Source organism: Oncorhynchus gorbuscha, linkage group LG18 (assembly GCF_021184085.1).
Source record: "Oncorhynchus gorbuscha isolate QuinsamMale2020 ecotype Even-year linkage group LG18, OgorEven_v1.0, whole genome shotgun sequence".
In the NCBI taxonomy this organism is placed as follows: Eukaryota; Metazoa; Chordata; class Actinopteri; order Salmoniformes; family Salmonidae; genus Oncorhynchus; species Oncorhynchus gorbuscha.
Window position 1 is genome coordinate 3,483,209 of NC_060190.1, and position 25,000 is coordinate 3,508,208.

The following is a 25,000-nucleotide window of genomic DNA, read 5'->3' on the forward strand; positions in this document are numbered from 1 at the left end:
AGGGGATTCAAACTAGTGACCTTTCGGTTACGGGGCCCAACGCTCTTAACCACCAGGCTACCTACCACCTAGATGTGTTCTGTTCTTGTTCATTCTGGGATGTGTTCTGTTCTTGTTCCTACTGTGGTGTGTTCTGTTCTTGTTCATACTGTGATGTGTTCTGTTCTTGTTCCTACTGTGGTGTGTTCTGTTCTTGTTCATACTGTAATGTGTTCTGTTCATACTGTGATGTGTTCTGTTCTTGTTCCTACTGTGATGTGTTCTGTTCTTGTTCATACTGTGATGTGTTCTGTTCTTGTTCATACTGTGATGTGTTCTGTTCATACTGTGATGTGTTCTGTTCATACTGCGATGTGTTCTGTTCTTGTTCCTACTGTGGTGTGTTCTGTTCCAACTGTGATGTGTTCTGTTCATACTGTGGTGTGTTCTGTTCTTGTTCATACTGTGATGTGTTCTGTTCTTGTTCATACTGTAATGTGTTCTGTTCATACTGTGATGTGTTCTGTTCTTGTTCCTACTGTGATGTGTTCTGTTCTTGTTCATACTGTGATGTGTTCTGTTCCAACTGTGATGTGTTCTGTTCTTGTTCCTACTGTGGTGTGTTCTGTTCTTGTTCATACTGTGATGTGTTCTGTTCTTGTTCCTACTGTGTTCTGTTCTTGTTCATACTGTGATGTGTTCTGTTCTTGTTCATACTGTAATGTGTTCTGTTCTTGTTCATACTGTGATGTGTTCTGTTCCAACTGTGATGTGTTCTGTTCATACTGCGATGTGTTCTGTTCTTGTTCATACTGTGATGTGTTCTGTTCTTGTTCATACTGTGATGTGTTCTGTTCTTGTTCATACTGTAATGTGTTCTGTTCTTGTTCATACTGTAATGTGTTCTGTTCTTGTTCATACTGTAATGTGTTCTGTTCCAAATGTGATGTTGTCTGTTCTTGTTCATACTGTAATGTGTTCTGTTCTTGTTCATACTGTAATGTGTTCTGTTCCAACTGTGATGTGTTCTGTTCTTGTTCATACTGTAATGTGTTCTGTTCCTACTGTGATGTGTTCTGTTCCAACTGTGATGTGTTCTGTTCCTACTGTGATGTGTTCTGTTCTTGTTCATACTGTAATGTGTTCTGTTCCAACTGTGATGTGTTCTGTTCTTGTTCATACTGTAATGTGTTCTGTTCCTACTGTGATGTGTTCTGTTCCAACTGTGATGTGTTCTGTTCCAACTGTGATGTGTTCTGTTCCTACTGTGATGTGTTCTGTTCCTACTGTGATGTGTTCTGTTCCAACTGTGATGTGTTCTGTTCTTGTTCATACTGTAATGTGTTCTGTTCCTACTGTGATGTGTTCTGTTCCAACTGTGATGTGTTCTGTCCCTACTGTGATGTGTTCTGTTCCTACTGTGATGTGTTCTGTTCCAACTGTGATGTGTTCTGTTCTTGTTCATACTGTAATGTGTTCTGTTCCAACTGTGATGTGTTCTGTTCTTGTTCATACTGTGATGTGTTCTGTTCTTGTTCCTACTGTGATGTGTTCTGTTCCTACTGTGATGTGTTCTGTTCTTGTTCATATTGTAATGTGTTCTGTTCCTACTGTGATGTGTTCTGTTCCAACTGTGATGTGTTCTGTCCCTACTGTGATGTGTTCTGTTCCTACTGTGATGTGTTCTGTTCCAACTGTGATGTGTTCTGTTCTTGTTCATACTGTGATGTGTTCTGTTCTTGTTCATACTGTGATGTGTTCTGTTCTTGTTCATACTGTGATGTGTTCTGTTCTTGTTCATACTGTGATGTGTTCTGTTCTTGTTCATACTGTGATGTGTTCTGTTCTTGTTCATACTGTAAAGTGTTCTGTTCTTGTTCATACTGTGATGTGTTCTGTTCCTACTGTGATGTGTTCTGTTCCAACTGTGATGTGTTCTGTTCCAACTGTGATGTGTTCTGTTCTTGTTCATACTGTGATGTGTTCTGTTCTTATTCATATTGTGATGTGTTCTGTTCTTGTTCATAAGTCGCTCTGGATAAGAGCGTCTGCTAAATGACTTAAATGTAATGTAATGTAATGTAATGTGTTCTGTTCCAACTGTGATGTGTTCTGTTCTTGTTCATACTGTAATGTGTTCTGTTCATACTGTGATGTGTTCTGTTCTTGTTCATACTGTAATGTGTTCTGTTCATACTGTGATGTGTTCTGTTCTTGTTCCTACTGTGATGTGTTCTGTTCTTGTTCATACTGTGATGTGTTCTGTTCATACTGTGATGTGTTCTGTTCTTGTTCATACTGTGATGTGTTCTGTTCTTGTTCATACTGTGATGTGTTCTGTTCTTGTTCATACTGTGATGTGTTCTGTTCTTGTTCATACTGTGATGTGTTCTGTTCTTGTTCATACTGTGATGTGTTCTGTTCATACTGTGATGTGTTCTGTTCTTGTTCATACTGTGATGTGTTCTGTTCATACTGTGATGTGTTCTGTTCTTGTTCATACTGTGATGTGTTCTGTTCATACTGTGATGTGTTCTGTTCTTGTTCATACTGTGATGTGTTCTGTTCTTGTTCATACTGTGATGTGTTCTGTTCTTGTTCATACTGGGATGTGTTCTGTTCATACTGTGATGTGTTCTGTTCATACTGTGATGTGTTCTGTTCTTGTTCATACTGTGATGTGTTCTGTTCTTGTTCCTACTGTGATGTGTTCTGTTCCAACTGTGATGTGTTCTGTTCTTGTTCATACTGTGATGTGTTCTGTTCCAACTGTGATGTGTTCTGTTCATACTGTGGTGTGTTCTGTTCTTGTTCATACTGTGATGTGTTCTGTTCTTGTTCATACTGTGATGTGTTCTGTTCTTGTTCATACTGTGATGTGTTCTGTTCTTGTTCATACTGTGATGTGTTCTGTTCTTGGAGAGGGGGAGAGAGAGACGGATAGAGAGAGAGATGAAGAGAAAGAGAGAGAGAGAGATGGAGAGAAAGCGAGAGAGAGAGAGAGAAAGAGAGAGAGAGAGAGAGAGAGAGAGAGAGAGAGAGAGAGAGAGAGAGAGAGAGAGAGAGAGAGAGAGAGAGAGAGAGAGAGAGAGAGAGAGAGAGAGAGAGAGAGAGAGAGAGAGAGAGAGAGAGAGAGAGAGAGAGAGAGAGAGAGAGAGAGAGAGAGAGAGATGGAGAGAAAGAGACTGTGAAGGAATCCTGGTCCCGTATTCATAAAGCATCTCAGAGTTGGAGTGCTGAACTCATTGTAGAGCAGCTCTCTTACTCTGATTCACTTTATGAATACTTTATGAATACAGGCCTTGGAGCCGTGACAGCCTGAGACGATTATGAGGTCATATAACGTCATGTCAGTATACTAGAACCATATGGCTGTAAACAGTATATCCTTTAACACAGTGATTCCCCCAGCCTCTCTTCCATCATCAGAGTAAATCCCCAACCACTCCTCCATTATCACAATGATTCCCTAACCTCTCTAGTATCACAGTGATTCCCCTAACCTCTCCTCCATTATCACAGTGATTCCCCAACCTCTCCTCTAGTATCACAGGGATTCCCCCAACCTCTACTCTGTTATCACAGTGATTCCCCAACCTCTCCTCTAGTATCACAGTGACTCCCCAACCTCACCTCTAGTATCACAGTAATTCCCCCAACCTCTCCTCCATTACCACAGGGATTCCCCCAACCTCTCCTCCATTATCACAGGGATTCCCGCAACCTCTCCTCCATTATCGCAGGGATTTCCCAACCTCTACTCCGTTATCACAGTGATACCCCCAACCTCTCCTCCATTATCACAGGGATTCCCCAACCTCTCCTCCATTATCACAGGGATTCCCCAACATCTCCTACATTATCACAGGGATTCCCCAACCTCTCCTCCATTATCACAGGGATTCCCCAACCTCTCCTCCATTATCACAGGGATTCCCCAACCTCTCCTCCATTATCACAGGGATTCCCCAACCTCTCCTCCATTAACACAGGGATTCCCCAACCTCTCCTCCATTATCACAGGGATTCCCCAACCTCTCCTCCATTATCACAGGGATTCCCCAACCTCTCCTACAGTCTCCCCAGCCAGTCCACTTCCTTGATGTATTCCATAACTACAGCTGATCAAGCCCCTCATTAGTTAAATAAGCTGGCTTAGTTGTGGAGTACTGGAGGACAGGTACTGGAGGAGAGGTACTGGAGGAGAGGTACTGGAGGACAGGTACTGGAGGAGAGGTACTGGAGGAGAGGTACTGGAGGTTAGGTACTGGAGGAGAGGTACTGGAGGTTAGGTACTGGAGGAGAGGTAATGGAGGGGAGGTACTGAAGGAGAGGTACTGGAGGAGAGATACTGGAGGAGAGGTACTGGAGGACAGGTACTGGAGGACAGGTACTGGAGGTTAGGTTCTGGAGGAAAGGTAATGGAGGACAGGTACTGGAGGAGAGGTACTGGAGGAGAGGTACTGGAGGAGAGGTACTGGTGGAGAGGTACTGGAGGAGAGGTACTGGAGGACAGGTACTGGAGGAGAGGTACTGGAGGAGAGGTACTGGAGGACAGGTACTGGAGGAGAGGTACTGGAGGACAGGTACTGGAGGAGAGGTACTGGAGGTTAGGTACTGGAGGAGGTACTGGAGGAGAGGTACTGGAGGAAAGGTACTGGAGGAGAGGTACTGGAGGACAGGTACTGGAGGAGAGGTAATGGAGGAAAGGTACTGGAGGAGAGGTACTGGAGGAGTGGTACTGGAGGAGAGGTACTGGAGGTTAGGTACTGGAGGTTAGGTACTGGTGGAGTGGTACAGGAGGAGAGGTACTGGAGGAGAGGTACTGGAGGAGAGGTACTGGAGGTTAGGTACTGGAGGAGAGGTACTGGAGGAGAGGTACTGGAGGTTAGGTACTGGAGGAGAGGTACTGGAGGAGTGGTACAGGAGGAGAGGTACTGGAGGTTAGGTACTGGAGGAGAGGTACTGGAGGAGAGGTACTGGAGGAGAGGTACTGGAGGAGAGGTACTGGAGGTTAGGTACTGGAGGAGAGGTACTGGAGGAGAGGTACTGGAGGTTAGGTAATGGAGGAAAGGTACTGGAGGAGAGTTACTGGAGGAGAGGTAATGAAGGAAAGGTACTGGAGGAGAGGTACTGGAGGAGTGGTACAGGAGGAGAGGTACTGGAGGTTAGGTACTGGAGGAGAGGTACTGGAGGAGAGGTACTGGAGGAGAGGTACTGGAGGAGTGGTTTGGGAAACACTTCTCTATCACTACTGTTAATGTCATGGTGTTGTGTGTTTCTTCAGAGAAAACCCTGACAGGACCTTCTACTGGTTCTTTGAAGCATCTTGTCCAATCGCAAATGACAAAGGTGAGGTTTTGGACACACACACACGGACACGTATGTATAAACAGGCACAGATGCAAATGCACACAGGAGCACACACACACACACACACACACACACACACACACACACACACACACACACACACACACACACACACACACACACACACACACACACACACACACACACACACACACACACACACACACACACACACACACACACACACACACACAGGAGCACACACACACCCACACACACACACACAGACACACACACACACACGAGCACACACACACACATACATACACACACACACACACACACATACATACACACACACACACACACACACACACACACACACACACACACACACACACACACACACACACACACACACACACACACACACACACACACACACACACACACACACACACACACACACACACACACACACACACACACACACACACACACACACACACACACACACACACACACACACACACACACACACACACACACACACATCAATGCACGTATAGTTGAAAATGGAAGTTTACATACACCTTAGCCAAATGCATTTAAACTCCGTTTTTACAATTCCTGACATTTAATACTAGTAAAAATTCCCTGTCTTAATTCCCTGTTTTAAGAATGTGAAATGTCCGAATAATAGTAGAGAAAATTATTTATTTCTGCTTTTATTTTTTCTTCACATTCCCAGTGGGTCAGAAGTTTACATACACTCAATTATTATTTGGTAGCATTGCCTTAAAATTGTTTAACTTGGGCCAAACATTTTGGGTAGCCTTCCACAAGCTTCCCACAATAAGTTGGGTGACTTGTAGCCCATTCCTCCTGACAGAGCTGGTGTAACTGAGTCAGGTTTGTTGGCCTGCTTGCTCGCACACGCTTTTTCAGTTCTGCCTACAAATTTTCTATAGGATTGAGGTCAGGGCTTTGTGATGGTCACTCCAATACCTTGACTTTGTTGTCCTTCAGCTATTTTGCCACAACTTTTGAAGTATGCTTGGGGTCATTGTCCATTTGGAAGACCCATTTGTGACCAAGCTTTAACTTCCTGACTGATGTCTTGAGATGTTGCTTCAATATATCCACATCATTTTACTGCCTCATGGTGCCATCTATTTTGTGAAGTGCACCTGTCCCTCCTGCAGCAAAGCACCCCCACAGCATGATGCTGCCACCCCCGTGCGTCAAGGTTGGGATGGTATTCTTCGGCTTGCAATCCTCCCCCTTTTTCCTCCAAACATAACGATGGCCATTATGGCCAAACAGTTCTATTTTTGTTTCATCAGACCAGAGGACATTTCTCCATTTCTCCAAAAAGTATGTGCTCCAGTATGTGCTCCCCATGTGCTGTTGCAAACCATAGTCTGGCTTTTTTATGGCAGTTTCCTTTCTGAGCAGCCTTCAGGTTATATTGATATAGGACTCATTTTACTGTGGATATAGATACTTTTGTACCTGTTTCCTCCAGCATCTTCACAAGGTCCTTTGCTGTTGTTCTGGGATTGATTTGTACTTTTTGCACCAAGTCTCCACCAACTCTCCTTCCTGAGTGGTATGACGGCTGCGTGGTCCCATGGTGTTTATACTTGTGTACTATTGTTTGTACAGATGAACGTGGTACCTTCAGGCGTTTGGAAATAGCTGAGTTTGAAGGTAGGCCTTGAAATACATCCACAGGTACACCTCCAATTGACTCAAATTATATCAATTAGCCTATCAGAAGCTTCTAAAACCATGACATCCTTTTCTGGGATTTTCTGGAATTTCCAAGCTGTTTAAAGACACTGTCAACTTAGTGTATGTAAACTTCTGACCCACTGGAATTGTGATACAGTGAATTATAAGTGAAATAATCTGTCTGTAAACAATTGTTGGAAAAATTACTTATGTCATGCGCAAAGCAGACGTTCTAACTGACTTGCCAAAACTATAGTTTGTTAACAAGACATTTTGTGGAGTTTTAATGACTCCAACTGTATGTAAACTTCCGACTTCAACTGTAGACACCGCACACACACTCATTTCTGGTGTAGGTAAGAATCTCACAAACTTCCTGTCATGTGATCTGCCCAAAAAACCACAGCAGCCTGCTCCTGGTTACCATGGATATGGGCTGAGACAGACATACCCAGCGAGAGAGAGAGCGAGAGAGCGAGAGAGCGAGAGAGCGAGAGAGAGAGAGAGAGAGAGAGAGAGAGAGAGAGAGAGACAGACAGACAGACAGACAGACAGACAGACAGACAGACAGACAGACAGACAGACAGACAGACAGACAGACAGACAGACAGACAGACAGACAGACAGACAGACAGACAGACAGAAAAAGACAGAGACATCAGTCAAACTGAAAGTGGGGGGTTTGGTGGACCGAGTTCTTCAATCAAACTGACAAGTTTGGTGTGTGTGTTGGTGGACCGTGTTCTTCAATAAAAACATGACATGAGTTTGGTGTGTGTGTGTGTGTGTGTGTGTGTGTGTGTGTGTGTGTGTGTGCGTGCGTGCGTGCGTGTGTGTGTTCATCCTGTCTCTCATTTTGTCCTGTGTAGATCCTGGCGTGTTGTTTCAGTTTCCTGAAGACTTCAGTGATGAGGTAAAGACACCAGTCTTCTACACACACACACACACACACACACACACACACACACACACACACACACACACACACACACACACACACACACACACAGGTACCTGTGCATACAGATGCAGTACAGATTCCTCCATGTCTAACTTCATATACATTTCAAATATTTTATCTGTTCATAACGTATGTGTGTGTGTGTGTGTGTGTGTGTGTGTGTGTGTGTGTGTGTGTGTGTGTGTGTGTGTGTGTGTGTGTGTGTGTGTGTGTGTGTGTGTGTGTGTGCGTGTGCGTGTGCGTGTGTGTGTGCGTGTGTGTGTGTGTATGTGTGTGTGTATGTGCGTGTGTATGTGCGCGCGTGTGTGTGTGTATGTGCGTGTGTATGTGCGTGTGTGTGTGTGTGTGTATGTGCGTGTGTATGTGCGTGTGTGTGTGTATGTGCGTGTGTGTGTGTGTGCGCGCGCGTGCGTGCGTGTGTCCAAGGAATCCCTCCAGACTCTACCAAGGTTCTGCTTTCCCTATGACATAGAGAGGTAAGTGATAGTATGTTTTTACTGTAGCAAGAGATTCCACATAGAGAGAGAGAGATTATGGACACATAGAGAGACAGAGATTATGGACACAGAGAGAGAGAAATTAAGGACACATAGAGATTTTCATCCATCCTTATTCCCTCCCTCTCCCCTCCATCCATCCATCCCCCTCCTCCTCCCTTCTCTCCCTCCCTCCCTCATCCATCCTTTTCTTCCTCAATTCATCCACCCTTCCTCCTCCTCCTCCTCCCTCCTCTTCCCCCTACCCTCCTCCTCCCTCCTCCTTCTCCCCCTCCCCCCTCCTCCTCCTTCCTCCCTCCCTCTCCCTCCCTCCCCTCCTCCTCCCCCTCCTCCCTCCCCCTCCTCCTCCTTCCTCCCTCCCCCTCCTCCTCCCTCCTCCCCCTCCTCCTCCCTCCTCCTCCTCCCTCCTCCTCCCTCCTCTTCCTCCTTCCTCCCTCCCCCTCCTCCTCCCTCTCCTCCCCCTACCCTCCTCCTCCTTCCTCCCTCCCTCCTCCCCCCCCTCCTCCCTCCCCTCCTCCTCCTCCCTCCTCCTCCTCCTCCTCCCTCCTCCTCCCTCCTCTTCCTCCTTCCTCCCTCCCCCTCCTCCTCCCTCTCCCTCCCCCTACCCTCCTCCTCCTTCCTCCCTCCCTCCCTCCCCCTCCTCCTCCCTCTCCTCCCCCTACCCTCCTCCTCCTTCCTCCCTCCCTCCTCCCCCTCCCCCTCCTCCCTCCTCCTCCTCCTCCCTCCTCCTCCCTCCTCCTCCTCCTCCCCGTTCCTCCTCCTCCATCAGAGTGAGAGATGTGGTAGCAGTGCAACACTTCACCTTTGTGTTGACTGACTTGGAGGGATGCCAACGCTTCGGCTTCTGTCGCCTCACCAGCAGCTCACACACCTGCCTCTGTATGCTTAGGTAAGAGAAGTGTGTGTGTGTGTGTGTGTGTGTGTGTGTGTGTGTGTGTGTGTGTGTGTGTGTGTGTGTGTGTGTGTGTGTGTGTGTGTGTGTGTGTGTGTGTGTGTGTGTGTGTGTGTGTGTGTGTGTGTGTGTGTGTGTGTGTGTGTGTGTGTGTGTGTGTGTGTACATCTCTGTATTTAGTGACAACATTAACCATACACTACTGTCATAATATGTGTAATTGTGTGTTGTAGCTACCTACCTTGGTTTGAAGTGTTTTACAAACTTCTGAACAACCTGGCTGACTATCTGACCAAGGGACAGGTGAGTCTCTTAATAACCTGGCTGACTATCTGACCAAGGGACAGGTAGGTCTCTCAATAACCTGGCTGACTATCTGACCAAGGGACAGGTGAGTCTCTTAATAACCTGGCTGACTATCTGACCAAGGGACAGGTGGGTCTCTCAATAACCTGGCTGACTATCTGACCAAGGGACAGGTGGGTCTCTCAATAACCTGGCTGACAATCTGACCAAGGGACAGGTGGGTCTCTCAATAACCTGGCTGACAATCTGACCAAGGGACAGGTGGGTCTCTCAATAACCTGGCTGACAATCTGACCAAGGGACAGGTGGGTCTCTCAATAACCTGGCTGACAATCTGACCAAGGGACAGGTGGGTCTCTCAATAACCTGGCTGACAATCTGACCAAGGGACAGGAGGGTCTCTCAATAACCTGGCTGACAATCTGACCAAGGGACCTGAGAGTCTCTCAATAACCTGGCTGACAATCTGACCAAGGGACAGGTGGGTCTCTCAATAACCTGGCTGACAATCTGACCAAGGGACAGGTGGGTCTCTCAATAACCTGGCTGAGTGTCTGTGGGTTTCATCTCCTCCCTCGTACTTGATTGATAAATTAACGTCACAGTCTGAAGAGAGTTGGGCCAGAAACCGAAAGGTCGCTGGTTCAAATCCCCGACAAGGTGAGCAATCTGTCGATGTGGCCTTGAACAAGGCACTAAAACCTCATTTGCTCCAGGGGCGCTGTGCTACTATTACGGAGCCTGTAAAACAACACGTCACTGCACCTACCTGGTGTGGGACAATAAAACATCTGCACCTACCTGGTGTGGGACAATAAAACATCTGCACCTACCTGGTGTGGGACAATAAAACATCTGCACCTACCTGGTGTGGGACAATAACACATCTGCACCTACCTGGTGTGCGACAATAAAACATCTGCACCTACCTGGTGTAGGACAATAACACATCTGCACCTACCTGGTGTGGGACAATAAAACATCTGCACCTACCTGGTGTGTGACAATAAAACATCTGCACCTACCTGGTGTGGGACAATAAAACATCTTAATTGTTTTCATGGGATGAGTTTGACACCCCTGCTTCATCCTGGACTGTATTGTGTCTACAGTTCTTTACAGTCAAGTTCCTTCACACATTTTCCTGGCTTTTCTTTGTCAAATCAATTTAATTAGTAATTCATAACTATTTCATTAGTATTTCATAAGTATTTCATTAGTGTTTCAAAAGTATTTCAATAGTGTTTCACGAGTATTGCTTGCTTCTCAACAGACCAATGAGATGCGAGAACTGCTGGGCGCCCTCTACACACATCCCCTGCCATTGGCTGTCGGCTCTGTCACTCTGCAGCTGGTAAGCCTCAACAAGTCTATTCATCACAACTGTCCCATCAATTCTAATTCCAAGTGGAAATTCCAATTCCAACCCATTATATAGGAAACACAATCATATTACGTTACGCGGTTGTCATTGAAACTGTTTTCTGTGTTGTAGTGGATCGTGTGGATTTGTTATTAGATAGAGGGTTTTCTGGGCTGTGTGGTAGTGTGTTGTGTTTCTCTCTGAGGGAGAGAAGCTATTGGTCAGGACAGAGATGCCCCGCCCTCCTGGACATGCCCCCCTCACTCCGGGGAAGGGGCAGGAAGGGGTGAGTCCTGGAACCCTGCTAGGTCTGGACTAACACCTAGAACCTAACACCTGGTTTGGACTAACACCTAGAACCTAAAACCTGGTCTGGACTAACACCTAGAACCTAAAACCTGGTCTGGTCTGGACTAACACCTAGAACCTAAAACCTGGTCTGGACTAACACCTAGAACCTAAAACCTGGTCTGTTTTAACACCGAGAACCTAAAGCCTGGTCTGGACTAACACCTAGAACCTAAAAATTGGTCTGGGCTAACAGCTAGAAACTAAAAAACCTGGTCCGTCATAACACTTAGAACCTAAAACCTGGTCTGGACTAACACCTACTAGAACCTTAAAACTGGTCTGCTGCACTAACACCTAGAACCTAAAACCTGATCTGGATTAACACCTAGAACCTAAAACCTGGTCTTTATTAACACCTATAACCTATAACCTGGTCTGGATTAACACCTATAACCTATAACCTGGTCTGGATTAACACCTATAACCTATAACCTGGTCTGGATTAACACCTATAACCTAAAACCTGGTATGGATTAACACCTATAACCTATAACCTATAACCTGGTCTGGATTAACACCTAGAACCTAGAACCTGGTCTGGATTAACACCTATAACCTGGTCTGGATTAACACCTATAACCTGGTCTGGATTAACACCTATAACCTGGTTTGGATTATTACCTATAACCTGGTCTGGATTAACACCTATAACCTAAAACCTGGTCTGGATTAATAATATATAATAATAATAATATATGCCTTTAGGTCTGCGATTTACAGTCATGTGTGCATATATTCTAACCTTGAACCCACTACCTGGCGTCTGCGCCATGCTCTACCAACTGAGCTAAGAAGGACCAGATTAAACCTATAACCTAAAGCCTGGTCTGGATTAACACCTATAACCTAAAACCTGGTCTGGATTAACACCTATAACCTAAAACCTGGTCTGGATTAACACCTATAACCTAAAACCTGGTCTGGATTAACACCCATAACCTAAAACCTGGTCTGGATTAACACCTAGAACCTAAAACCTGGTCTGTATTAACACCTATAACCTGGTCTGGATTAACACCTATAACCTGGTCTGGATTAACACCTATAACCTGGTTTGGATTATTACCTATAACCTATAACCTGGTCTGGATTAACACCTATAACCTAAAACCTGGTCTGGATTAACACCTATAACCTATAACCTGGTCTGGATTAACACCTATAACCTGGTCTGATTAACACCTATAACCTGGTTTGGATTATTACCTATAACCTATAACCTGGTCTGGATTAACACCTGTAACCTAAAACCTGGTCTGGATTAACACCTAGAACCTAAAACCTGGTCTGGATTAACACCTAGAACCTAAAACCTGGTCTGGATTAACACCTAGAACCTAAAACCTGGTCTGGATTAACACCTATAACCTATAACCTATAACCTGGTCTGGATTAACACCTATAACCTGGTCTGGATTAACACCTAGAACCTGGTCTGGATTAACACCTAGAACCTGGTCTGGATTAACACCTAGAACATATAACCTATAACCTGGTCTGGATTAACACCTATAACCTATAACCTGATCTACTACGAAACCAAGACATAGTTAACACCTAAAACTAGATAAATAAAAATCTAAATCACCTGGATACTCGGTGAACCCTGGTTCTCTCAACATCCAGACCTGATAACAGGATCATGATGGGTCTACCAGCACTAACATACACCCAGATGTTGTTCTTTCTGACTAGGACTGCACCTCAAATGGCATCTTATTCCCTGTATAGAGCCCTATGCGCCGTGGTCAGAAATAGTGCACTTCTGGAATAGGGTGCCACTTGGGATGGAAACTAACTGCTCCTTCTTCCCTTCTTCCCCAGGTCCCGTACTTCATCGCTCCAGACCCCAGAGGACTCCCTTCCATCCCTGAGAGTGTGAGTCTGCTGTCACTGTAATACATTAACCCTGACCCTGTCCCTAACCCTGACCCTGACCCTGATCCTGATCCTGATCCTGATCCTGACCCTGACCCTGACCCTACCCTAACCCTGACCCTAACTCTGATCCTGATCCTAACCCTAACCCTGACCCTGACACTGACCCTGACCCTGATCCTGATCCTAACCCTGATCCTAACCCTTTTCCTGACCCTGACCCTGACCCTGATCCTAACCCTGACCCTGACCCTGACCCTGATCCTAACCCTGACCCTAACCCTGACCCTGACCCTGATCCTGACCCTGACCCTGACCCTAACCCTGACCCTGACCTTGACCCTAACCCTGATCCTGACCCTGACCCTAACCCTGACCCTAACCCTGACCCTGACCCTAACCCTGACCCTGATCCTGACCCTGATCCTGACCCTAACCCTGATCCTAACCCTTTTCCTGACCCTGACCCTGACCCTGACCCTGATCCTAACCCTGACCCTAACCCTGATCCTAACCCTGACCCTAACCCTGACCCTAACCCTGACCCTGATCCTAACCCTGACCCTAACCCTGATCCTAACCCTTTTCCTGACCCTGACCCTGACCCTGATCCTAACCCTGACCCTAACCCTGACCCTGACCCTGACCCTGATCCTGACCTTGACCCTGACCCTGACCCTAACCCTGACCCTGACCCTGATCCTGACCCTAACCCTGACCCTGACCCTGACCCTAACCCTGACCCTGATCCTGACCCTGATCCTAACCCTGATCCTGACCCTGACCCTAACCCTGACCCTAAACCTGACCCTGACCCTGACCCTGACCCTAACCCTGACCCTGACCCTAACCCTGACCCTAACCCTAACCCTAACCCTGACCCTGACCCTGACCCTGACCCTAACCCTGACCCTGACCCCAGAGGGCTCCCCTCCATCCCTGACAGTGTTAGTTGGCTGTCACTATAATACACTGTTGTAATGATCTACGTGTCAAACTCATTCCATGGAGGGCTGAGTGTCTGCTGTTCATTTCTCCTACCTTGAACTTGATTGATGAAGTAAGGTCCTTAATTAGTAAGAAACTCCCCCACCTGCTTGTCTCGGTCTTAATTGAAAGGAAAACCCATAATCCAGCAGACACGAGGCCCTCCATGGAATGAGTTTGATCTACAGTGTATCTGAACCATAATGCTACTGCTGTTGGTACGTTGATAATAGTGTTTGATTCTAAGTTCTGCTACAAATTCAAGTCAAACTCAGAAGAGCGATTAATGCTGTTTTATTCACCACACTGGGTCGTACAGATGTATCACCACACTGGGTCGTACAGATGTATTCACCACACTGGGTCGTACAGATGCTAGATGTATTCACCACACTGGGTAGTACCGATGTATTCACCACACTGGGTCGTACAGATGTATTCACCACACTGGGTCGTACAGATGTATTCACCACACTGGGTCGTACAGATGTATTCACCACACTGGGTCGTACAGATGTATTCACCACACTGGGTCGTACAGATGTATTCACCACACTGGGTCGTACAGATGTTAGATGTATTCACCACACTGGGTGGTACAGATGTATTCACCACACTGGGTCGTACAGATGTATTCACCACACTGGGTCGTACAGATGTTAGATGTATTCACCACACTGGGTGGTACAGATGTATCACCACACTGGGTCGTACGGATGTATTCACCACACTGGGTCATACAGATGCTAGATGTATTCACCACACTGGGTCGTACGGATGTATTCACCACACTGGGTCATACAGATGTTAGATGTATTCACCACACTGGGTAGTACAGATGTATTCACCACACTGGGTCGTACAGATGTATTCAATGTTAGATGTATTCACCACACTGGGTAGTACAGATGTATTCACCACACTGGGTCGTACAGATGTATTCACCACACTGGGTAGTACAGATGTATTCACCACACTGGGTCATACAGATGTATTCACCACACTGGGTAGTACAGATGTATTCACCACACTGGGTCATACAGATGTATTCACCACACTGGGTCGTACAGATGTTAGATGTATTCACCACACTGGGTAGTACAGATGTATTCACCACACTGGGTAGTACAGATGTATTCACCACACTGGGTCATACAGATGTATTCACCACACTGGGTCGTACAGATGTTAGATGTATTCACCACACTGGGTCGTACAGATGTATCACCACACTGGGTCGTACAGATGTATTCACCACACTGGGTAGTACAGATGTATTCACCACACTGGGTAGTACAGATGTATTCACCACACTGGGTCGTACAGATGTATTCACCACACTGGGTCAAACAGATGTATTCACCACACTGGGTCAAACAGATGTATTCGATGTTAGATGTATTCACCACACTGGGTCGTACAGATGTATTCACCACACTGGGTCATACAGATGTATTCACCACACTGGGTCGTACAGATGTATTCACCACACTGGGTCGTACAGATGTATTTACCACACTGGGTCGTACAGATGTATTCACCACACTGGATGTCACCACACTGTACAGATGTTTCAGATGTATTCACCACACTGGGTCGTACAGATGTTATTATTCACCACACTGGGTCGATGTTAGATGTATTCAGATGTATTCACCACACTGGGTCGTACAGATGTTAGATGTATTCACCACACTGGGTCGTACAGATGTTAGATGTATTCACCACACTGCGTCGTACAGATGTATTCACCACACTGGGTGGTACAGATGTATTCACCACACTGGGTCATACAGATGTTAGATGTATTCACCACACTGGGTCGTACAGATGTTAGATGTATTCACCACACTGGGTCGTACAGATGTATTCACCACACTGGGTCGTACAGATGTATTCACCACACTGGGTCGTACAGATGTTAGATGTATTCACCACACTGGGTCGTACAGATGTATTCACCACACTGGGTCGTACAGATGTATTCACCACACTGGGTCGTACAGATGTATTCACCACACTGGGTCGTACAGATGTATTCACCACACTGGGTCGTACAGATGTATTCACCACACTGGGTCGTACAGATGTATTCACCACACTGGGTCGTACAGATGTTAGATGTATTCACCATACTGGGTCGTACAGATGTTAGATGTATTCACCACACTGGGTCGTACAGATGTATTCACCACACTAGGTCGTACAGATGTTAGATGTATTCACCACACTGGGTCGTACAGATGTATTCACCACACTGGGTCGTACAGATGTATTCACCACACTGGGTCGTACAGATGTATTCACCACACTGGGTCGTACAGATGTATTCACCACACTGGGTCGTACAGATGTATTCACCACACTGGGTCGTACAGATGTATTCACCACACTGGGTGGTACAGATGTATTCACCACACTGGGTCGTACAGATGTTAGATGTATTCACCACACTGGGTCGTACAGATGTTAGATGTATTCACCACACTGGGTCGTACAGATGTATTCACCACACTGGGTCGTACAGATGTATTCACCACACTGGGTCGTACAGATGTATTCACCACACTGGGTCGTACAGATGTTAGATGTATTCACCACACTGGGTCGTACAGATGTATTCACCACACTGGGTCATACAGATGTTAGATGTATTCACCACACTGGGTCGTGTTACAGATGTATTCACCACACTGGGTCGTACAGATGTTAGATGTATTCACCACACTGGGTCGTACAGCTGCAAAGACAAGATATGACATCACAATCACATATATTTACAACTTCTGACTAAACACCCGCCCCCCACTCTTCCCAAACAGACCCCCCTCCTGTGTCGAAAAACAATGAATTGTTTGGCAGGTGGGGTTATTGTCCCAGTTTGAGTCCAGAACCTTCGGTTCTCCTCCACTCACCTCACTGTCTTACCTGTCTTCTTATCAGAGGCTTTGAGACGAGGGAGTGCACATTCTGGCAGCCTGCCACAGTCCACTTCTTATCAGTCAGGAGAGGCTTTGAGACTAGGGAGTGCACATTCTGGCAGCCTGCCACAGTCCACTTCTTATCAGTCAGGAGAGGCTTTGAGACTAGGAGTGCACAATCTGGCAGCCTGCCACAGTCCACTTCTTATCAGTCAGGAGAGGCTTTGAGACGAGGGAGTGCACATTCTGGCAGCCTGCCACAGTCCACTTCTTATCAGTCAGGAGAGGCTTTGAGACTAGGAGTGCACAATCTGGCAGCCTGCCACAGTCCACTTCTTATCAGTCAGGAGAGGCTTTGAGACTAGGGAGTGCACATTCTGGCAGCCTGCCACAGTCCACTTCTTATCAGTCAGGAGAGGCTTTGAGACTAGGAGTGCACATTCTGGCAGCCTGCCACAGTCCACTTCTTATCAGTCAGGAGAGGCTTTGAGACTAGGGAGTGCACATTCTGGCAGCCTGCCACAGTCCACTTCTTATCAGTCAGGAGAGGCTTTGAGACTAGGGAGTGCACATTCTGACAGCCTGCCACAGTCCACTTCTTATCAGTCAGGAGAGGCTTTGAGACTAGGGAGTGCACATTCTGGCAGCCTGCGACAGTCCACCAGATAATTATCCTTCTCAGACACAAAGAGCTATTTCTGAGAATAAGCAATCTATTCACAGTCAAGTGGATATAATGATGCATAACATACAGAGATAATATAATGAACTATAAAAGTGAAGCTATAACATACAGAGATAATATAATGAACTGTAAAAGTGAAGTTATCACATACAGAGATAATATAATGAACTATAAAAGTGAAGCTATAACATACAGAGATAATATAATGATGCATAACATACAGAGATAATATAATGAACTATAAAAGTGAAACTATAACATACAGAGATAATATAATGATGCATAACATACAGAGATAATATAATGAACTATAAAAGTGAAACTATAACATACAGAGATAATATAATGAACTGTAAAAGTGAAGTTATCACATACAGAGATAATATAATGAACTGTAAAAGTGAAACTATAACATACAGAGATAATATAATGAACTGTAAAAGTGAAACTATCACATACAGAGATAATATAATGATATAAAACAGTGAAGCTATAACAAACAGAGATAATATAATGATATAAAACAGTGAAGCTATAACATACAGAGATAATATAATGATATAAAACAGTAAAGCTATAACACTGAGATAATATAATGATATAGAACAGTGAAGTTATAACAAACAGAGATAATATAATGATATAAAACAGTGAAGCTATAACACTGAGATAATATAATGATATAAAACAGTGAAGCTATAACATACAGAGATAATATAATGATATAAAACAGTGAAGCTATAACATACAGAGATAATATAATGATATAAAACAGCGAAGCTATAACATACAGAGATAATATAATGATATAAAACAGCGAAGCTATAACATACAGAGAGAATATAATGACATAGAACAGCTATAAGACAGTGCTACAGGGCAGTAGTTTACAATCTATTAGCTCTAACACGTGCCTCCTACCTCACCGTTATGGAAAGATCCTGTTTAGAGACTGGCCCCCTTTACACATACTGTAGATCATTCCATCTTTACACATACTGTAGATCATTCCATCTTTACACATACTGTAGATCATTCCACCTTTACACATACTGTAGATCATTCCATCTTTACACATACTGTAGATCATTCCACCTTTACACATACTGTAGATCATTCCACCTTTACACATACTGTAGATCATTCCATCTTTACACATACTGTAGATCATTCCACCTTTACACATACTGTAGATCATTCCATCTTTACACATACTGTAGATCATTCCACCTTTACACATACTGTAGATCATTCCATCTTTACACATACTGTAGATCATTCCACCTTTACACATACTGTAGATCATTCCACCTTTACACATACTGTAGATCATTCCACCTTTACACATACTGTAGATCATTCCACCTTTACACATACTGTAGATCATTCCACCTTTACACATACTGTAGATCATTCCATCTTTACACATACTGTAGATCATTCCATCTTTACACATACTGTAGATAATTCCATCTGACTCAGAACACATTCTTTACTGTTGCTAGGCTACTTATATGAGTACAAACATACTAAAATATGCTCAAGGCAATTAGTCAGTTTCCAGCGATAAGTATATACATCTCATAGATGACCCCTGTCTTAACATTGATTATACATCTCATAGATGACCCCTGTCTTAACATTGATTATACATCACATAGATGACCCCTGTCTTAACATTGATTATACATCTCATAGATGACCCCTGTCTTAACATTGATTATACATCACATAGATGACCCCTGTCTTAACATTGATTATACATCTCATAGATGACCCCTGTCTTAACATTGATTATACATCTCATAGATGACCCCTGTCTTAACATTGATTATACATCTCATAGATGACCCCTGTCTTAACATTGATTATACATCACATAGATGACCCCTGTCTTAACATTGATTATACATCTCATAGATGACCCCTGTCTTAACATTGATTATACATCTCATAGATGACCCCTGTCTTAATGCTGATTATACATCTCATAGATGACCCCTGTCTTGACGTTGATTATACTATACATCTCATAGATGACCCCTGTCTTAACATTGATTATACATCTCATAGATGACCCCTGTCTTAACATTGATTATACATCACATAGATGACCCCTGTCTTAACATTGATTATACATCTCATAGATGACCCCTGTCTTAACATTGATTATACATCTCATAGATGACCCCTGTCTTAATGATTATACATGATTATACATCTCATCTCAGATGACCCCTGTCTTAACATTGATTATACATCTCATAGATGACCCCTGTCTTAACATTGATTATACATCACATAGATGACCCCTGTCTTAACATTGATTACATCTCATAGATGACCCCTGTCTTAACATTGATTATACTATACATCTCATAGATGACCCCTGTCTTAACATTGATTATACATCTCATAGATGACCCCTGTCTTAACATTATACATCTCATAGATTAACATTGATTATACATCTCATAGATGACCCCTGTCTTATCTCATCTCATAGATGACCCCTGTCTTAACATTGATTATACTATACATCTCATAGATGACCCCTTAACATTGATTATACTCTAACATTGATTATACATCTCATAGATGACCCCTGTCTTAACATTGATTATACATCTCATAGATGACCCCTGTCTTAACATTGATTATACTCTCATAGATGACCCCTGTCTTATATTATACATCTCATAGATGACCCCTGTCCATTGATTATACTTAATGCTGATAATGACCCCTGTCTTAACATGCTCATAGATGACCCCTGTCTTAACATTGATTATACATCTCAGATGACCCTGTCTTAACATTGATACATCTCATAGATGACCCCTGTCTTGACGTTGATTATACTATACATCTCATAGATGACCCCTGTCTTAACATTGATTATACATCTCATAGATGACCCCTGTCTTAACATTGATTATACATCTCATAGATGACCCCTGTCTTAACATTGATTATACATCTCATAGATGACCCCTGTCTTAACATTGATTATACATCTCATAGATGACCCCTGTCTTAACATTGATTATACATCTCATAGATGACCCCTGTCTTAACATTGATTATACATCTCATAGATGACCCCTGTCTTAATGCTGATTATACATCTCACAGATGACCCCTGTCTTAACATTGATTATACTATACATCTCATAGATGACCCGTCTTAACATTGATTATACTATACATCTCATAGATGACCCCTGTCTTAACATTGATTATATTATACATCTCATAGATGACCCCTGTCTTAATGCTGATTATACATCTCATAGATGACCCCTGTCTTAATGCTGATTATACATCTCATAGATGACCCCTGTCTTAATGCTGATTATACATCTCATAGATGACCCCTGTCTTAACATTGATTATACATCTCATAGATGACCCCTGTCTTAACATTGATTATACATCTCATAGATGACCCCTGTCTTAATGCTGATTATACATCTCATAGATGACCCCTGTCTTAACATTGATTATACATCTCATAGATGACCCCTGTCTTAACATTGATTATACATCTCATAGATGACCCTGTCTTAACATTGATTATACATCTCATAGATGACCCCTGTCTTAACATTGATTATACATCTCATAGATGACCCCTGTCTTAACATTGATTATACATCTCATAGAGGACCCCTGTCTTAACATTGATTATACATCTCATAGATGACCCCTGTCTTAACATTGATTATACATCTCATAGAGGACCCCTGTCTTAACATTGATTATACATCTCATAGATGACCCCTGTCTTAACATTGATTATACATCTCATAGATGACCCCTGTCTTAACATTGATTATACATCTCATAGATGACCCCTGTCTTAACATTGATTATACATCTCATAGATGACCCCTGTCTTAACATTGATTATACATCTCATAGATGACCCCTGTCTTAATGTTGATTATACATCTCATAGATGACCCCTGTCTTAACATTGATTATACTATACATCTCATAGATGACCCCTGTCTTAACATTGATTATACATCTCATAGATGACCCCTGTCTTAACATTGATTATACTATACATCTCATAGATGACCCCTGTCTTAACATTGATTATACTATACATCTCATAGATGACCCGTGTCTTAACATTGATTATATTATACATCTCATAGATGACCCCTGTCTTAACATTGATTATACTATACATCTCATAGATGACCCCTGTCTTAACATTGATTATACTATACATCTCATAGATGACCCCTGTCTTAACATTGATTATACATCTCATAGATGACCCCTGTCTTAACATTGATTATACTATACATCTCATAGATGACCCCTGTCTTAACATTGATTATACATCTCATAGATGACCCGTCTTAACATTGATTATACATCTCATAGATGACCCCTGTTTTAACATTGATTATACATCTCATAGATGACCCCTGTCTTAACATTGATTATACTATACATCTCATAGATGACCCGTCTTAACATTGATTATACATCTCATAGATAACCTCTGTCTTAACATTGACAGAGAGATCACCACAGGAAGATTATAATACATTATATATAATATTATTATATTATAAAGTCTCCATGGTAACGACAGGTCTTACAGTACAGCGGGACCTGAATGCTTTAGGTTAATTGTTTTTTAATTGCCTATTGTTTTAATACTGTGGTGTGTGTGTGTGTGTGTGTGTGTGTGTGTGTGTGTGTGTGTGTGTGTGTGTGTGTGTGTGTGTGTGTGTGTGTGTGTGTGTGTGTGTGTGTGTGTGTGTGTGTGTGTGTGTGTGTGTGTGTGTGTGTGTGTGTGTGTGTGTGTGTGTGTGTGTGTGTGTGTGTGTGTTACAGAGGAACCTGACAGAGTTGGTGGTAGCGGTAGATGTGTCTAACCTCCTCCAGCTCTATGCCAGCATGTTGTTTGAGAGACGCATCCTCATCCTCTCCAGCAAACTCAGCACAGTGAGGATACACACACACACACTATACATCAACAACTCACAAAATTTCATTCAACCCATTCTCAAAAGTTGCTTTCCGTAATTTCTAACATAAATGTATGCTGTTCTGATTGGGCTCCCTTCCTCCCACCTCTCTCTCTCCCTCTCTCCCACCTCTCTCTCTCCTCCCTCTCTCCTCTCTCCTCTCTCCCACCTCTCTCTCTCTCTCCCCACCTCTCTCCCTCTCTCCCACCTCTCTCTCTCCTCCCTCTCTCCCTCTCTCCCTCTCTCCCACCTCTCTCTCTCCCCCACCTCTCTCCCTCTCTCCCACCTCTCTCCTCCCTCCCTCCCTCCCACCTCTCTCTCCCTCCCACCTCTCTCTCTCTCCCTCTCTCCCTCTCTCCCTCTCTCCCACCTCTCTCTCTCTCCCCCACCTCTCTCCCTCTCTCCCACCTCTCTCTCCCTCCCCCCACCTCTCTCCCTCCCCCCACCTCTCTCCCTCCCTCACTCCCACCTCTCTCTCTTCCCATCTCTCTCTCTACCCCCCTCTGTCTCTCCCTCCCACCTCTTCCTCCATTCCACCTCTCTCTCCCCTCCCACCTCTCTCTCTCCTTCCACCTCCCTCCCTCCCACCTCTCTCTCTCCTTCCACCTCCCTCCCTCCCTCCCACCTCTCTCTCTCCCTCCCACCTCTCTCTCTCCTCCCTCTCTCCCTCTCTCCCACCTCTCTCTCCTCCCCCACCACTCTCCCTCTCTCCCACCTCTCTCTCCCTCCCCCACCTCTCTCCATCCCTCCCACCTCTCTCTTTCCTCCCACCTTTCTCTCTCTCTCCCCCTCTGTCTCTCCCTCTCACCTCTCTCTCTCCTCCCTCTCTCCCTCCCTCCCTCCCTCCCTCCCACCTCTCTCTCTCTCCCCCCTCTGTCTCTCCCTCCCACCTCTCTCTCCCCTCCCACCTCTCTCTCTCCCCCCTCTCTCTCCCTCCCACCTCTCTCTCTCTCTCCCCTCTGTCTCTCCCTCCCACCTCTCTCTCTCCTCCCACCTCTCTCTCTCCCCTCTGTCTCTCCCTCCCACCTCTCTCTCCCCCCCTCTGTCTCTCCCTCCCACCTCTCCCCCCCCTCTGTCTCTCCCTCCCACCTCTCTCTCTCCCTCTGTCTCTCCCTCCCACCTCTCTCTCTCCCCCTCTCTCTCCCTCCCACCTCTCTCTCTCTCTCCCCTCTCTCTCCCTCCCACCTCTCTCTCTCTCCCCCTCTCTCTCCCTCCCACCTCTCTCTCCCTCCCCCTCTCTCTCTCCCTCCCACCTCTCTCTCTCTCCCTTCTCTCTCTCCCTCCCCTCTCTCTCTCTCTCTCCCCATCTCTCCGCTCCAGTTGACAGCGTGTGTTCATGCCCTCAGTGCTGTGCTCTACCCCATGTACTGGCAACACATCTTCATACCTGTCCTGCCCCCACACCTACTGGACTACTGCTGGTCAGAGAGAGAACACACACACACACATACACACACACACATACACACCTACTGGACTACTGCTGGTCAGAGAGAGAGAACAGACACACACACATACACACCTACTGGACTACTGCTGGTCAGAGAGAGAGACACACACACACACACACACACACACACACACACACACACATACACACACACCTACTGGACTACTGCTGGTCAGAGAGAGAACACACACACACACACACCTACTGGACTACTGCTGGTCAGAGAGAAAACACACACACACACACACCTACTGGACTACTGCTGGTCAGAGAGAGAGAACACACACACACCTACTGGACTACTGCTGGTCAGAGAGAGAACACACACACACCTACTGGACTACTGCTGGTCAGAGAGAGAGAAAACACACACACACACCTACTGGACTACTGCTGGTCAGAGAGAGAGAAAACACACACACACCTACTGGACTACTGCTGGTCAGAGAGAGAGAAAACACACACACACACACACCTACTGGACTACTGCTGGTCAGAGAGAGAAAACACACACACACCTACTGGACTACTGCTGGTCAGAGAGAGAAAACACACACACACACACCTACTGGACTACTGCTGGTCAGAGAGAGAGAAAACACACACACACCTACTGGACTACTGCTGGTCAGTGAGAGAGAAAACACACACACACACACCTACTGGACTACTGCTGGTCAGAGAGA

At 44.9% G+C, this 25,000-nt stretch overlaps 1 protein-coding gene across 5 annotated transcripts in view; it reads left to right on the forward strand.

Moving 5' to 3' along the window:
• Positions 1–25,000, forward strand: part of LOC124002781 (DENN domain-containing protein 1B-like) — a 27,043-nt gene that overhangs the window by 909 nt on the left and 1,134 nt on the right. For 2 of the 5 annotated variants that reach the window (XM_046310511.1, XM_046310513.1), the window contains 11 exons: positions 5,267–5,331; positions 6,961–7,005; positions 7,899–7,942; positions 8,417–8,466; positions 9,257–9,376; positions 9,613–9,682; positions 10,959–11,039; positions 11,254–11,334; positions 13,224–13,277; positions 22,731–22,841; positions 24,185–24,285. In XM_046310511.1, coding sequence (XP_046166467.1) covers positions 5,267–5,331; positions 6,961–7,005; positions 7,899–7,942; positions 8,417–8,466; positions 9,257–9,376; positions 9,613–9,682; positions 10,959–11,039; positions 11,254–11,334; positions 13,224–13,277; positions 22,731–22,841; positions 24,185–24,285 — 822 coding nt within the window. The remainder of the gene's footprint in view (positions 1–5,266; positions 5,332–6,960; positions 7,006–7,898; positions 7,943–8,416; positions 8,467–9,256; positions 9,377–9,612; positions 9,683–10,958; positions 11,040–11,253; positions 11,335–13,223; positions 13,278–22,730; positions 22,842–24,184; positions 24,286–25,000) is intronic. The other 3 variants (XM_046310512.1, XM_046310516.1, XM_046310515.1) reach the window with 2 other exon arrangements.